Raw genomic sequence first — 15,592 nt, 5'->3', positions numbered from 1 at the left:
GGGGGAGAGCAGAAGGGGCCGCGGCTGCGCATCCCCGCCCTGCCCCGCACGAGCAGGTGTCCCCAGGGGCGGGGGCAAGTGTGAGAGCCCGAAGAGGGTGGAGGAAGGGGAGTGGCCAAGGAAGGGGAGTGTGCACACGAATAGACTAGGTGTGTGTCTGGGAGTGGGAGATGAACGGGTGAGCATGGAAGGTGAGTGGTCAAAGGACGCAGGTGTACCGGGGAGGGAGAGGCTTGTGCAAAATGGGAATGTGCAAAGAAAGAGCTGTTAAAGCGTCGGAGGTGTGAAGGAGGTACATGGGCAAGGGAGGGACTCAAGCAATATACACTTTACCCAAAGGGCTGAAAAGTGTGCTCGATGGGGACTGGGAAAGAGCGGTGTGTAAGGAATGGAGTCGCGTTGTCTGAGAAACAGAAGCCTGTGATTGTAATGTGTGAAGGAGGTGAGTGAGCAGGGGAGGTAGAAGTGCTAAAGGGATGGGAGTGTCTTTCCTGGTACTCTCCTGCCCTAACCTCTACTACATTGAAGTGAACAACGCACACACTTACCCTTTGCTCTTATGGAGCCTTCACTCTGAGAAAAAGCTCTACCCTCATCACATGTTTTTCTGCCTTACACTTATATTCTCCCTCTCCTTCCCTTTGCAAAGCTGAGGGAAAAGGGATTCCAGGGGAGCTCATTGGGTCAAACGCACTGGGAAAAAAATTAATTAGTGAAAGAGTAATTAACAGAAGAAGGGAGGGGACAGAGCCTGGGACAGACTGCCAAATTAAGGTTCCTCAATAGAAAGTGATGGAGAGACAGTAATGTTCCCATGAAGTATTCAAATGTTTTGGATGGACTAATGAATGAATCAGAAAAAGAGGCTGGGACCCAAGCAGACAGAGAAGACGGCTTCTGTTGTAAAGAGAGTAAGGTGCGAAGGGCTTATGTGGAAGGTGAGGCTGAAGTGGGGAATGCTGGTGTGGGAAGGGAGTTTGAAAAACTTAGACACTTATCTTCGCCTCCAGAAGGCTTACAAAGCACCCACCCCTAGCAAGGTAGCCAATAAAACATTCACCTCTTGAGCCCCTTAGTCAGTTCAGTCCTTGAGATTTTTCTTACTAGTGTTTCAGCTGCCCTTGCCAGGAGGGGCCCAGGGCTACAAGTATCAGGATGGAAAGAGGAGGCATCTGTATTAACATGTATTCCATTTTGCTCTAAATCACGGTTTATATTCATCTTCTAGTTTGAACTCTTATATTCTCAGCCAGATAGTTAAGGAAAACAAGTTAGAGTGGAAGGAGTGGCAAATAGGGTAATAAAATGGCTTTAGATTTTACACAAATTCTCACAAATGAGACACTAACTGCTTTCCTCCTTTACTCCCATACCCTCAAAGGGCTGGGACATGAAGACCTTGGAGCCAATAAAACAAAGAAAGTAGGAGAAATCTACCTACGTCTACCTCGGTGTCTGTGGGCAGAGGCCATTTGGGAAAAAGTGTGTTCTGGACACCGCTAAGTGCTAAGAAAGAGGCACTAGGGAAAAAGAGGGAAGCACAATGACTCCAAATGAGCAGTCACAAGGTTTACAGGAGACATGTCATTTTCATTCATTGTGGTGGTCTGGAGGGTGCAGGGGGTGTGGTGGTAACTTTCTTGCACATGTACACTCCTGTATCCATCTTATATATTACATGTAATAAATAATATATACATACATATATACATAGAAGTATATATACACATATATAAATATCACATAATCATAGAACCGTCCTACTGGGGAAAAAAAAAAAAACTTAAAGGTCAAGTATTCCTGTCTCCTGCTCATTAATAACTTCTCTGCCAGATGGCCTCAGGTCTTTGCATTAACACTCCCAGGGAGATTTGGAAGTTGAGAAAAGAGGGGGCATTACCTTGTCACTGAACCTGTTGGATTACTGTATTAATTTGCCTTCTGTCCGTCCTTTAATCGTAGTTTTGCCCTCAAATGGGCATTGTTTACTCCCTATTTTAGAAGACCCCATTGTTGGCTACATCTTTCTAGATAGTCGTACCACTACTTTAAAGGGCCAGTGACAGACACCAGAAACAAAACAAAATAAAAACCCACATACACACTGGAAGCAAGCACTCAGTAAAATGTTGTAGAATTAATGAATGAATCAATGACACAAATGAGAGTATGTTTTATCATGGTGGAGCGAAAAAGTGACAGCATCACCTCTGGTACCCCAACTCCCATTCCCTCCCCAATGTAGACAGGCTGAAAGACCGGTAGTGAGACTGGAGTTCAGCCTTCAGACCGGTAGTGAGACAATCCTTCAGCCGGGAGTTGGGCTCTGGGTGGCCTACGTTGCCATGGCACCGCCTCGGGCTCCACCCTCTCTTGTCCCCTTACCGCGCCCCCCCGCGGCGGGGGTTGTGGCAGCCAGTCACGTGCCCGCCGCGTAACCACACCTCTGCTCCTCAGAGCAATGTCAAGCGGTCACGTGTGATAGCAACAGATCACGTGGCTACCATCGCCCCTCCGCCCCCTTACACTCTTCGCCCTCCTCCCCGTCAAAGCGGCTCCTGGCCACCCCTCCGCGCATGGGTGGCGGTCACGTGCCCAGAACGTCCGGCGTTCGCCCCGCCCTCCCAGTTTCCGCGCGCCTCTTTGGCAGCTGGTCACATGGTGAGGGTGGGGGTGAGGGGGCCTCTCTAGCTTGCGGCCTGTGTCTATGGTCGGGCCCTCTGCGTCCAGCTGCCCCGGACCGAGCTCGGGTGTATGGGGCCGTAGGAACCAGCTCCGGGGCCCCGATAACGGGCCGCCCCCGCAGCACCCCGGCCTGGCGTGAGGTAAGCGCAGTCCCTTCCCGGGAATGAGAACCAGTGCCCGCCCCCCTCACAGTTTTCCACGCGTTCGTTTCTCGAGCTGGTTATGGAGGGGTCGCTCAAGGGCGGGAAGTGGGGCCTTTGTGGTCATTGGAAAGTATAATTTTAGGGACTGAGGTGTAGGATCTTCGATGCAAGGCATGTGTCATGTGTGATCTTTGTGCAGGGCGCGATTGTCCCAAAGGAAAATGCGTTTTTTATTGCAGGGCCTCACGTGGCTGGAGGGGTTGGTATTGAGTCATTGTGTTATCTCTGGGGCCGGCCCCAAGGAAGACTGCGAGCGGGGGATGGGATGCTAGTGTTGCTCTTTGTGCTTTTTTTTGGGAGTCCTTTTGTTGCTGCAGGCTCGTACCATCCTAATTCTGTAAGGGACTTTTGGTGATAGGAGTCTGTGATTGTAGGGTCGCCCTTGATCTGAGAATGGCTACCTCTCGATATGAGCCAGTGGCTGAAATTGGTGTCGGTGCCTATGGGACAGTGTACAAGGCCCGTGATCCCCACAGTGGCCACTTTGTGGCCCTCAAGAGTGTGAGAGTCCCCAATGGAGGAGGAGCTGGAGGAGGCCTTCCCATCAGCACAGTTCGGGAGGTGGCCTTACTGAGGCGACTGGAGGCTTTTGAACATCCCAATGTAGTCCGGTGAGAAGGTGGTGACGAGGGGAGTGGGGAGTAAAGGGAAAAGACAGCCTATAGGTGGGGTGTGGTGATCTGTAGAGAAGTGGGGACCCTGAGGAAATAATGAGAGGCCATGTTGGGTTAAAGGGGATTGAAAAGTGAGCATTTACTCTGGCCAGGCTGATGGACGTCTGTGCCACATCCCGAACTGACCGGGAGATCAAGGTAACCCTGGTGTTTGAGCATGTAGACCAAGACCTAAGGACGTATCTGGACAAAGCACCCCCACCAGGCTTGCCAGCCGAGACCATCAAGGTGAGTGGGGTTGGTAGGCATTGAGAGGTGGATTGGGACCTTTGTAGTAAAACCTCCTGGGATTTCAGGTATGGTGCCTAGTTTCCAGTGCATCTGTACCTCCCCCTTCTAAACTAGGATTTGATGCGCCAGTTTCTAAGAGGCCTAGATTTTCTTCATGCAAATTGCATCGTTCACCGAGATCTGAAGCCAGAGAACATTCTGGTGACAAGTGGTGGAACAGTCAAGCTGGCTGACTTTGGCCTGGCCAGAATCTACAGCTACCAGATGGCACTTACACCCGTGGTCAGTAGAAAGATGGTACCAAAATGGGTTCTGGTTGGGAGTAGGAGAGTGATTGCCTGTAGCAATTGAGAAGTCATGTGCTTCATGTGTTCAGTCAAGCAAGTTGTGTTTTGTGGTAACCCATGGAGTCCCCATCCATTCTTCCTATTCTCTTTAGGTTGTTACACTCTGGTACCGAGCTCCCGAAGTTCTTCTGCAGTCCACATATGCAACACCTGTGGACATGTGGAGTGTTGGCTGTATCTTTGCAGAGATGTTTCGTCGAAAGTATGGGACCCACATACCCTGGACCACCTTGAATTCCCCAAATCGCTTGTTCATAAACCACGTCCACACCCTGCCCATTCTTTCTTTTTCTTTTTCTTTTTTTTTTTTTTTGAGACCAGGGCTTGCTTTGTTGCTCAGGCTGGATTGCAATGGCATGATCACAGCTCACTGCAGCTTCAACCTCCTGGGCTCAAGTGATCCTCCCATCTCAGCCTCCCAAGTAGCTGACACTCCATGCCCAGCTAGTTTTTTAATATTTCTGTAGAGAGGGGGTCTCAGTATATTGCCCAGGCTGGTCTTGAACTCTTGTACTCAAGCAGTCCTCCCACCGCTACCTCCCAAAGTGCTGGGATTACAAGCATGAACTACTGGACCTGGCCCCATTCTTTTACTTGCATACTACTGACTACTTTGCCCATAGCAGAAAGCTCTGAAATGTTCTAGAATTAGGAACTTCATATCCCTTTATTCTCTTTTATTTATTTATTTATTTATTTTTGCAATAAGGTTTCACTGTCACCCAGGCTGGAGTGCAATGGCCCAATTACAGCTCACTGTAGCCTCTATCTCCTGGGCTCAAGCAATTCTCCCGTCTCAGCCTCCTGAGTAGCAGAAACTATAGGTGCATGCCACCATGACTGGCTTTTTTTTTTTTTTTTTTGAGACGGAGTCTCGCCTTGTCGCCAGGCTGGAGTGCAGTGGTGCAATCTCAGCTCACTGCAACCTCTGCCTCCCAGGTTCAGGTGATTCTCCTGACTCAGCCTCCCAAGTAGCTGGGACTACAGGTGCGTGCCACCACGTCCAGCTAATTTTTGTATTTTTAGTAGAGACGGGGTTTCACCATGTTGGCCAGGATGGTCTCAATCTCTTGACCTCATGATCCGCCTGCCTCAGCCTCCCAACGTGCTGGGATTACAGGCGTGAGCCACTGTGCCCAGCAATTTTTTTTTTTTTTTTTTTTTTTAAGAGACAAGGTCTTGCTTGCCCAGGCTGATCTGGAACTCCTGGGCTCAAGCAGTCCTCTCACCTCAGCATCCCAAAGTGCTGGAATTATTGACCTTTATTCCCTGTGCTTTCTATTTTGAGCCACTAAGCAGTAACCATTCAACTAAGATATCTTTGAAAATGACTGCTACCTTATGTCCCTTCTCACCTTAGGCCTCTCTTCTGTGGAAACTCTGAAGCTGACCAGTTGGGCAAAATCTTTGAGTAAGTGACCAACGTGGGAGAAAAAGGTTTTCTATTTTGAGTCCTCTTTCTGCTAAGCCCAGGATGGCAACTGGCTCTGCCCATGGGGATGGGAACTGGAGGACCCTCCTGACCAGAGTTCTCCTGTCCCCCACAGCCTGATTGGGCTGCCTCCAGAGGATGACTGGCCTCGAGATGTATCCCTGCCCCGTGGAGCCTTTCCCCCCAGAGGGCCCCGCCCAGTGCAGTCGGTGGTACCTGAGATGGAGGAATCGGGAGCACAGCTGCTGCTGGTACTGGGGATGGCTGTGGGCATAGGGAGAGACTGGAGAAAGAAATAGAGCAGTGTGCAGGGCCCTGGCCACTGTGGTTAATGAAACTTGGTTGGTAGATGGGCTGTAGTTTTTATTACAGCTGCAGATGGCCACCCACAGAGAGGGATATGGAAGAGAACCCATCCTGGCTGGGCGTGGTGGCTCACGCCTGTAATCCCAGCACTTTGGGAGGCCAAGGTGGGGAGATCACCTGAAGTCAGAAGTTGGGAGACCAGCCTGGCCAACGTGTTGAAACCTTGTCTCTACTAAAAATGCAAAAATAAGCCAGGCGTGGTGGTGCACGCCTGTAATCCCAGCTACTTGGGAGGCTGAGGCAGGAGAATCACTTGAACTCAGGAGGCAGAGGTTGCAGTGAGCTGAGATCATACCATTGCACTCCAGCCTGGGCAACAGAGCGAGACTCCGTCTCAAAAAAAAAAAAAAAGAAAGAAAGAAAAGAAGAGAGCTCATCCCAGGTATTGTCATGGGTGGGTAGAAGTCTCTCTCAGTTTTCTTCATGGTTTTCTGACCTTTGCCTCTCCCCTCAGGAAATGCTGACTTTTAACCCACACAAGCGAATCTCTGCCTTTCGAGCTCTGCAGCACTCTTATCTACATAAGGATGAAGGTAATCCGGAGTGAGCAATGGAGTGGCTGCCGTGGAAGGAAGAAAAGCTGCCATTTCCCTTCTGGACACTGAGAGGGCAATCTTTGCCTTTATCTCTGAGGCTGTGGAGGCTCCTCCTCCATCTTTCTACAGAGATTACTTTGCTGCCTTAACATTTCCCTCCTACCTCTCCTTTTGAGGCTTCTCCTTCTCCTGCCCCACTATTTCTCTACACTAAGGGATATGTTCCCACTTGTCCCTCTCCCTACCTTTATATTTGGGGTCCTTTTTTATACAGGAAAAACAAAACAAAGAAATAATGGTCTTTTTTTTTTTTTTTTAATGTTTCTTCCCCTGTTTGGCTTTGCCATTGTGCGATTTGGAATAACCACTTGGAAGAAGGGACTTTCCTGCAAAACCTTAAAGACTGGTTAAGTTACAGGGCCTAGCAAGTCAGTGGAGCCCCTTGACTGACAAAGCTTAGAAAGGAACAGAAATTGCTTCTTTGAATATGGATTTTAGGGCGGGGCACGGTGGCTCACACCTATAATCTCAGCACTTTGGGAGGCCAACGCGGGTGGATCACCTGAGGTCAGGAGTTCGAGACCAGCCTGACTAACATGGTGAAACCCTGTCTCTACTAAAAATACAAAATTAGCCAGGCGTGGTGGCGCACACCTGTAATCCCAGCTGCTTGGGAGATTGAGGCAGGAGAATCGCTTGAACCTGGGAGGCAGAGGTTGCGGTGAGCTGAGATCATGCCATTGCACTCCAGCCTGGGCAACAGAGCAAGACTCAATGTCAAAAAAAAAATATATATATATATAGATTTTTAAATGGCTTTTTTATATTCACTGAACTTTCTCAAACTGGGTCCTGCTTATTACAGGAAAGAGCTCTTGGTGGTTTTCTCCTTGGCTCTGTCCCTGATTTACCCTTAGAGCCACACCCCAGGGTATGTTGAGGTGATCCAGCATATGGACGGAGGAGGGGAAACAGCTAAGAATGACTCCAGTCCATCCTGTGTACCCTCAGAAGCTTCCCATATCCTCTTGGAGAGAGAGGGAGAAAGTTTTTCCTTTTATTCCTTATAGTCTGGCTCCCACTAAAATATGTCAAGGCATAAAGTCTTGCTATTCCATCAATTTTAGAGGATTTGACAAGGGGCCTTTCCTTTTTCTCAAACCAAAATGGTTACAGACCCTAGATATTCCCTAAGGGAGGAAGAGAAAGCTTAGAGCAGAAGAGAAGTCAGAAGGATCCAAAGTCTCATAGAAAGGCACTGGGGTTGGCTCTAGGATCCTTCTGATTCCGAAATCTCATTGCTAGCCAAACACCAAGGATCTGTAGGAACAAAGGGAGAGAGAAGCATCAATCAATTATCAGTCTCAAGTTGAAAAGGATGTGCATGAGGAAACTGGAGAATGTACCTCTGTAAAGCTAAAGAAGAGTCCAACACCCCCTAGGATTTTCAGGGCTTCATCTGAATGCTTAAGAAACTTTTCTCCACACATCTGGCATGTGGGGCTCTGGCTCTTGCAGATCTGAGGATAAAACGTGTGTGTGAAGAATGCAAAGTTGCTAATGTAAAGTCGCTAGTCACCAATACCTATGCCGAATGTCTCTAGAAACTTTCCTGTTATCTGACCAGCGTCCTACAAACTAAAATCCGACTTTGCTAATTCCCCAGCCTCTTTATCCACCCCCACCGCCCACCAATACACAGCCCCAATACAAGAGGGCTTCTCGAGAGAGAAACAATGACATTCGAACTAAATTTGCCAACTTGGGCATTGTCCTTACCCAGTTTCCTACCTCCCCTGGCTGCTGCACCACCCCCAACACACTCACTGCAGTGCAGAAATCATAATCTTGTTGATACAGGGTTGTGAGGTTGAATAAGCCACAACAATCAAAACTTCTTTCCAGTTCATCCCGAGTCTTGTTGCTCATGACCCACCAAGAAGCATTGATGACATCTGTCTGGAGGATATGGGCAGAGAGAAATTAAGTCTCCCTACATCCCAGTATCAGTTCAAGTGCCTCAATTTCCCTAGCCCAGCAAAAGAAGTCAGCCAGAAGCATAACAGTGTGCCACAATTATAGACACAATAAATATCTACCTTTTCAGGTTCTCTAGATCATCCTCATGAAAAATTAACCAGACATTCCAGAGGAAGCAAATAGCCCAAGGGGCCAGAAGCAGTGCACCTAAGGATGATCTTTGGGTAGCTGGGGCCAGACTAAGGAAGGAGTTTGAGGTTAAGAGGAAAATTTTAAAAAGCAAGTAAGTACTTGAAAGGGTACTGTCTTACCTGTTTGCTTCGGTTAATAGCCAGACATGAGCAAGAGATTACAAATTGGAAGATGAAGACCAAACCAAGAATGATCATGTACTGAGAGGAAAGGTTATGGAAAAAAGTCCTAGATTCCTTTATGTTCCATCTATAACTGGTCTCATCTGTTCATAGAACTTATACCACCATGTCAAATTGAAAGCAATAAAATCAGCTCTTGTTTCGTAGATTATGGGACAGGGCAGGGCAAGGAGACATGTCCAAGATCCCTGAGGTCCCCTACCCTTTTAACATCTTCCATAGATGACAGCCCTCCCAAGAGCCCAGTTGCCCCCATCACTTCAGGTCAGGATACAAAGAACAGCAGGACTTGGTGGTGGTTGACAGCACCCACCAGTCCAGCCACTGCGATAAGGAGAAGGAAGACTCCCACAGCAATGACTCCGCCGATGATGTGGATGCTGGACACCAGACCCAGGCCCTTGCCCCAAGCAGCCACTCCAATGAGCAACAAGCTCACCAGCTACAAAGAAAGAGCAGGATACATCTCAAAAATTCTAGCATGAGCACGGCCCAAAGCCATTACAAGAGGACTTGGGGGCGGGGGTGGGGAAGGAATAATAGAATGGTGTGTGAATGGGAGGGAGGGGGGTGGGCGGGGCGGGGGTGGTGCTATCGCCACCAGGAGCATCCCTGGGCATTCCCAAAGGTTAGAATGGCTGGGATGGGGTATAGGGGGTGGCAGGGATAGTACTATGAATACAAAAGCTGAACCCTCAGGATCATCCTATCACTTCTACTTTGGGAGAAACTGAGGTTCAAAGGAGGGAGGGATGGAACTTATGCCCACGGTCTTAAGTTCATTCCCCCACCCCCAGACAAACCCCTTCATCAACCGGTAGTCTTCCCTCTCCCACGGAAGTCCCCAGGAATTCCCTCTTCGCCGGAAGTTCCTGGGAATCTTCCCGGAACCCCTATACACCCCTTTCCCCACCGGAAGTACCCTGGAGATTCTCCCCACGAGGCCTTTGCGCCCGAAAGCTTCCCCCACCTCCAAAACCTCACCATGTAGACCACGTTGAGAGCGCAAAGCGCATTCTTGGAGCAGGCAAAGCCGCCGCAAACCATCTCCCCAGCTCTGGGGACCCAAGTGGTCCCAAGGACTTGGGGGGAGGGTATTGGGGACCGTCTTCCAGGACCCCGACAGCTTCTGTCTCTTTAAATCGAGGCCAGCCAAACCCAATTTTCTGCGCCTGCACCGTCCCTCCCCTGCCTCTGGATTGGCGAAATGCGTGGCTAATCCTGGACGTCCAAGGCCTGCATGCCAATCAGCCCGCATTACGTCACTGACCCGCCTTCTGTCCTCCTCCTCTTGTTTTTTCATTGGGCGAAACTGAAAACTAGGGGCAGGGCTTCTAGAGATTCTCTCTGGGACAACAGTCTAAACTCCAAAAGCTTGAGTTGAAAGCTGAGCTTTCTGTGGTCGGAGTTAGGAGAGGGCTAATTCGAGGGAGACGGCTCTGGAGGAATTTAGGTGAAGGGGACACGGCGGGAGGGGCAGGTGGGGGGCCGCTCCGAGAGCTGGGCAGAAAGGGCTCCACCGGTAGAAGGAGGGCCCTTCCGCCCTCCCTTCCCCCTGTGCTGCAGTGACTTCATGATGACGCCATTGTTTTGTTAATGCGTCACGCTCGGGAACACCCAAAGGAGCCACATATTGAGCTTATTTAGCCCGGCCACAGAGTCCGCGGGTTGGACACAGCAACACCCAGCAAATCATCATACGTTTGTGTGTCCGCCAGTACCCATGTCCTCTACCATATACCCTCCTAAAAGGGGTGTGAATATACCAGAAATTCAGTGTGGAAATAGCGGTCTCAGGCCAGCGCATTCCTGTGTGTGGCATTGCTACAAGTGCACACACGGGTGTGCTCAGCATTTTCAGAGTACACGCCTGATCCAGGGCTTGCAAAAAATGACAGGCAAGAGGAAGAGTCTTGGATATAAATAAATATAAGGGGAAGGAGTCTCCACCTTTTCACTTACGGGTGGACTGATCAGTAACTTTATTATCTAGTAAGTGCTTTGACAAACCGTCCTTTTCACGGGGGTAGGGAAAGGCATAATCCTTCTCTCCCCAGGAGAAAGAAACAGTAGGAACAAAAAAGAAAACCCTCTAATCAACTCAACAGAATGATTTATGTTTGTGTGTACTTAGATTCTATAGTCTACTGCCACAGTCAGATTGCCACTTGGATTGCCACTTCTAGCTGTGTAACCTTTGGCCAGGCACTTAGAAACTGTCTGTGCCTGTTTCCTCATCTGTAAAATGGGGATAAATAACAACACACCTACCTCTTGGGTTGTGAGAATTAAATGAGTTAATATATGTAGAATACTTAGAAGAGTACCTGGCACATAGTAAACACTCAATGTTAATTATTACTTTTCAGGTCATTTTACAGGTTCCTGTGGGCAATTCCAACCTTAATTCCCTTATCTGTAACTACACGGTATTGATATAAACTTTCAGAAATTAATATCAAAAAGGTATGCAGAAGACATATTTGACAGGGCCAGAGAGGTGTTTGGGTCTTGAAACAAGGTAATGTATTATTATTATTATTATTATTATTATTTTGAGACAGAGCCTTCCTTTGTAGTCCAGGATGGAGTGCAGTGGCGCGATCTCAGTTCACTGCAACCTCCACCTCCCGGGTTCACACAATTCTCCTGCCTGGCTCAGCCTCCCGAGTACCTGGAATTACAGCTGCCCACCACCACGCCCAGCTTTTTTTTTTTGTATTTTTAGTAGAGACAGGGTTTTGCCATGTTGGCCAGGATGGTGGCAAACTCCTGACCGTAGGTGATCTGCCTGCCTGGGCCTCCCAAAGTGCTAGGATTACAGGCCTCCAGTGTAAACAAAGTAATTAAGTCAAACTACCCACTACCTCCCACCTCCCACCCCCTCACTCCCCACCTACATCCCCTTCCTACCCCAACTCCCATCTTCATTGTCTCCTTCAATTCCTCATCTACCTTCTTTTCTTTCAGGTCCTAAATCAAGGGCAAGACAATGGTATTAGAAGGGGAACTGGCTGACAAGCATTTTGGTTGTGTGGTGTAGTGAAAGGGGTATCAAAATTATAATCAATCTGGGCTTTATGTGCCTGGTGAAAACTAAAAATAAAAAAGTAAAAATAAAATAAAATCAGAAGACCTAAATCCATGTCTTTGTTTCACCTCTTAATGGCTTCTCTGAGCCTTAGTTTCCTTTTATTCAGAATAGGTATAAATAATCTTACCCCTCAGGGCTGTCATGAGGATAATATATATGAAAGTAGGTTGTAAACTATTAAGTGTTATAGACATGTTAATTATTATGAAACTGATTGAACATGGAACATGGTAGTTTTTGTCTTTTTATAGGTTACTTTCCTCCTTCAGAACTCATTTTCCCCGTAATCACTTGGCCTATTTATTTATTTATTTATTTATTTATTTTTGACATGGAGTCTCACTAAGTCACCCAGGCTGCAGTGCAATGCACTGCAACCTCCACCTCCTTGGCTCACTGCAACCTCCACCTCCTGGGTTCAAGTGATTCTCCTGCCTCAGCCTCCCAAGGTGCTGGAATAACAGGCATGAGCCACCACGCCTGGCCTCACTTGGCCCTTTTAAACAGGAGGTGGCCTCAGTGGGTAGCTGACTGAAAAAGGGTTACGTTGTAAGACATAAGGATACAGAGCTCATTGAGATATGTAGAGAGGGCGATGGGTACAAGTGTACACTAGAATGCAGGGCTCTGAAGGTAACAGACCAAGTGTGCATGAATTCCTGTGAGAGTTCGAAATCTCCAAGTCATCAAGAGTTTAGGATTGCACCTGGGACCTAGCTTGCCATATTCTCCCAGAACCAACACCCATTTTAATTAACCACCTCCCACAGGAGGCCCTGGGACACTGTTAAGATCTCTCCATCCACCTGGCTGGGAAATCATAGCAGGGGCTGGCTGGCAGGGCTGATGGGCCAACACTAGAGGGGGTGGGAGGTGCAGGAGGTAGTGCTGTCCCAGGCTGTGGGTTTGAAACTCACCAGTCAGGAAGTGAGGTCTATAGACGGAAGGGCGGGCAGGGGCGGGGAGTTCTGGGCACAGCAGAAGGGGCCTTCTGAGGTTTGGGGGCTGTAGGGCCATGGGCCTCAGGACCAGAGGTGGTTGTTAGCCTGGAAAGACAGGTCTGGGCAACATGCATGCCCAGAGGCAGTTCGTTGTAGCTGCAGTGAGAGCAGAAGTCAAACGACATGAGGTGGCCAAGCAGGCTCTAAAACGCCTCAGGAAGCTGGCAGAGAGAGTGGACGACCCTGAACTTCAGGACAGCATCCAGGCCTCATTAGACAGTATTCAAGGTAAGAGAAAGGTCAGCCCTCAACTTGGGTGTATCGGGGACTAGCAGGTGCATAGAAGGGTTAGCTGTATCATATATCACTTCCCAGTCGGCTACTTCCTAGTCCCCAAGATGGAGCTGGGACTCTGGGGAAGAATACATTTAGGGAGGATGGAAATAGACATGGGAGGTATCATTCTGTCTTTTTCCCTGCTCTGATCCCTCTCCCAGGAGATCAAAATACAGGTCCCTGTTGAGCTGACCTTCTTGGCAATGAAGAAATGTGTGAGCATGAGGAAGATAGGCTGTGACAGACTCATGGTAGACTTGGTCCCTGCCTGGGGAGTCCAGAACAGGAAGCAGTCTGGAGCAGCAGGTTCTGGGACTGGATAATGATTTCATTCCCAGGACCCACTAAGGATCAGTGACCTCTTGTTCTCCAGCTGTAGAGAGACACATGCACACACGTACACACACACACGCATGCACATTGAAGTACATCATGCAGAGAATCTTAGGCTCCCAAGCGCATACTAACTCTAACATGCCATGCTCTGCAGAGCCAGAGTGCAGATATGTCCCCAGAACTCTTCTTGGTCCCCTCTCCTCCCCTTGCTCCTGTTCCTGTCTTCCCCCCACACACCTTCCGCTCTACCTCCTTAGTGCCATTAGAGCAAGTGATGACAACACAGGGAGGAAGTGCTGCCATGGCAACACCATCCGCCACATCCTCCTGCCCACCCCAGCCTTCAATCCTGTGGTGGAGCCCTGGCAGGAACAGCTTCTCTCCATCCACAAGGCGCTACCACTGACGAACTGGTGGAACTGGAGGTTGTTTCCAGCTCGCTCTCATTTCATTCACCTCTGATGTGGCAAAGAGCTAACAAAAGCAGCCTTCTTTGCTCATGAAAGTTATCTGGTGGAAGCACTTCTTCCATCATATCCTGATCTCTTCCAGCCATTTCAGCCCTCTCCATTGTTACCTGCCTACCTGGGGGGGTCAACAGATCATTCTTTCCCTCAAGGACACTTCCTGCCAGACCTCTCTGCTGGTACACCAGAGTATAACTTGGGGAAGGAACGGTTTGCTTTGGATGCCTAGTGGGACCAGCTGATGATCCCCTTCCTATTGCTCTTCGGAGGCTAGTGCCCCTCTCACCTCCTGTCCCACACCCTTTGCCAGGAACTACACCTGAAGTCTCCCCTGACAGCCTTAGTGTTTGGAAAGGCAGACCAAGGGGGAGTGGCCCATGGGGCCTCCTAGGAAGGAACTCTATGCCCCACCCCTGTCAAAAATAATAATGATAATAATAATAAAGGAGAAGAGTGGTTTAGGCCAGGGAGAAAAGCTGTGCTCCCTCTGGAGAGGGAGGGAGGTGAGGAGGGGTGGAGGCTGAAATCCCTGAGAAGGCTCCACTCCTCATAAGTGATTTGTTTTACTCCTTCTCTAAGAATTAGTATTCTGTTCCCATTGAACATAAAGGAAAACTGAGGCCATCAAAGGAGGGAAGTTCAAACCAGAGCCAACAATTCTCCTTCACCATCTCCATCAAAAAACATTACTGAAGGGTCTCCTGTCCTGGGGATGGTGTCATCCTGGTTCTGTAGGGAGGGAGGGAGGGAGAAGCTGCTGAGCCCCAGGACAGAACACTGGAGGGATTGGGTACAGGCCTCTAGGAGAACAAAGGGCTCGTGGCATCCTGGCTCAGCCCCCCCCTCCACCCGCACCCTCAGCCCCCCACCAGGCCGAGCACGCTGCGGGCTCCTGCCTCCAAGAGCCGCCCACGGCAGCACTTATTATAGTCTCAGCTGCGTCAGGAGGGTGGGATGCCAAATCAGGGGACCGCTGTGACTCCCCAAGTCCTGGGAAGGGGTCTCCAAGGCTGCAGAGAGAACTTCTTTCGCCCATCTTGCCCCACCCCCAAGGGGTCTCAACCTCTTTTCCACTTTGGCTTAACCACTTCAGGATTCTCACCTGGCTGGAGGATAGACAGCCTTGAACTCCAAGACCCTTAGAGGTGTGGGGGACAAGGAGCAGACGGTTTCCATTCACTCATCTGCCTCCTCTTTAACCTTCCGTAAGAATCCCACTCAGCAAACCTCAGGAGACTGAAAGGGAACTCTGAAGAGGCTGGCTCTCTCTGCCTCAACTGAAGGGTCCTTATACTTGGGGAGTGAAATCCCCCACCTTTGAGTAACCAGGTTTGCGGGCAGTGCCTCCACTAATTCATCATCCCCCCGTTGGTCTCCCACCCACCATACACACGGATCCCTCTCTGCTTCTGCCCGCTGTTTCTGAGGCACTCTTGGAGCTACGGTTGCTATGGAGACTGGATGCATTTTGGCATGGGGGGGGTATCAGTCTAAGACACATGCTTCTCCCTCCTCCTAGAGCTGGAGCCTTTGACTTACCCTGTGGCCTGGGCTTCTCCAGCACTCAGATCTCTCCCCTCTCTCCTACCC

At 49.4% G+C, this 15,592-nt stretch overlaps 3 protein-coding genes across 5 annotated transcripts in view; 2 read left to right on the top strand and 1 right to left on the bottom strand.

Annotated features, from left to right (window-relative positions):
* The first annotated feature begins 2,478 nt into the window (after positions 1-2,478).
* On the top strand, positions 2,479-6,775 carry CDK4 (cyclin-dependent kinase 4). 2 transcript variants are annotated; one of them, XM_011988604.1, is made up of 8 exons: positions 2,479-2,825; positions 3,263-3,499; positions 3,655-3,790; positions 3,908-4,075; positions 4,233-4,342; positions 5,501-5,551; positions 5,688-5,823; positions 6,393-6,775. In XM_011988604.1, the coding sequence occupies exons 2-8, from the start codon at positions 3,282-3,284 to the stop codon at positions 6,483-6,485; spliced, it is 912 nt and encodes a 303-aa protein (XP_011843994.1). In that variant the 5' UTR covers positions 2,479-2,825; positions 3,263-3,281; the 3' UTR covers positions 6,486-6,775. The 2 variants fall into 2 exon arrangements, with proteins under 2 accessions (XP_011843994.1, XP_011843995.1); XM_011988605.1 differs by having other exon boundaries at positions 2,595-2,825; positions 3,303-3,499.
* Positions 6,776-6,777: 2 nt separating this feature from the next.
* On the bottom strand, positions 6,778-10,149 carry TSPAN31 (tetraspanin 31). 2 transcript variants are annotated; one of them, XM_011988607.1, is made up of 6 exons: positions 9,813-10,149; positions 9,103-9,270; positions 8,766-8,846; positions 8,302-8,433; positions 7,881-7,994; positions 6,778-7,794 (listed from the first exon to the last, which is right to left on the bottom strand). In XM_011988607.1, exons 1-6 carry the CDS (start codon positions 9,873-9,875, stop codon positions 7,720-7,722), a joined length of 633 nt encoding a protein of 210 aa, XP_011843997.1. In that variant the 5' UTR covers positions 9,876-10,149; the 3' UTR covers positions 6,778-7,719. The 2 variants fall into 2 exon arrangements, with proteins under 2 accessions (XP_011843997.1, XP_011843998.1); XM_011988608.1 differs by having other exon boundaries at positions 9,799-10,035.
* A 2,712-nt stretch (positions 10,150-12,861) lies between these two features.
* Positions 12,862-15,592, top strand: part of AGAP2 (ArfGAP with GTPase domain, ankyrin repeat and PH domain 2) — a 34,396-nt gene continuing 31,665 nt past the window's right edge. Inside the window, exon 1 of the mRNA XM_011988630.1 lies at positions 12,862-13,151. Within this exon, the coding sequence (XP_011844020.1) occupies positions 12,992-13,151 (160 nt within the window). The 5' untranslated portion in view covers positions 12,862-12,991. The remainder of the gene's footprint in view (positions 13,152-15,592) is intronic.

The sequence above is a fragment of the Mandrillus leucophaeus genome, unplaced genomic scaffold (assembly GCF_000951045.1).
Source record: "Mandrillus leucophaeus isolate KB7577 unplaced genomic scaffold, Mleu.le_1.0 Scaffold332, whole genome shotgun sequence".
Taxonomy (NCBI): domain Eukaryota; kingdom Metazoa; phylum Chordata; class Mammalia; order Primates; family Cercopithecidae; genus Mandrillus; species Mandrillus leucophaeus.
The sequence above is the reverse complement of the archived record's forward strand: the minus strand, read 5'-3'. Positions and strand labels throughout refer to the sequence as shown.

Bases quoted from the DNA above. Each gene is read 5' to 3' on its own strand.
- CDK4 (XM_011988604.1), top strand. From the start codon at position 3,282: ATGGCTACCTCTCGATATGAGCCAGTGGCTGAAATTGGTGTCGGTGCC. The intron at 4,076-4,232 runs GTCAGTAGAAAG...TATTCTCTTTAG, and splicing joins AGATGGCACTTACACCCGTG to GTTGTTACACTCTGGTACCG. The intron at 5,824-6,392 runs GTACTGGGGATG...CTCTCCCCTCAG, and splicing joins CGGGAGCACAGCTGCTGCTG to GAAATGCTGACTTTTAACCC.
- TSPAN31 (XM_011988607.1), bottom strand. From the start codon at position 9,875: ATGGTTTGCGGCGGCTTTGCCTGCTCCAAGAATGCGCTTTGCGCTCTC. The intron at 9,271-9,812 runs GTGAGGTTTTGG...CTTTCTTTGTAG, and splicing joins CTCTCAACGTGGTCTACATG to CTGGTGAGCTTGTTGCTCAT. The intron at 8,847-9,102 runs GTATCCTGACCT...CTTTCCTCTCAG, and splicing joins ACCAAGTCCTGCTGTTCTTT to TACATGATCATTCTTGGTTT.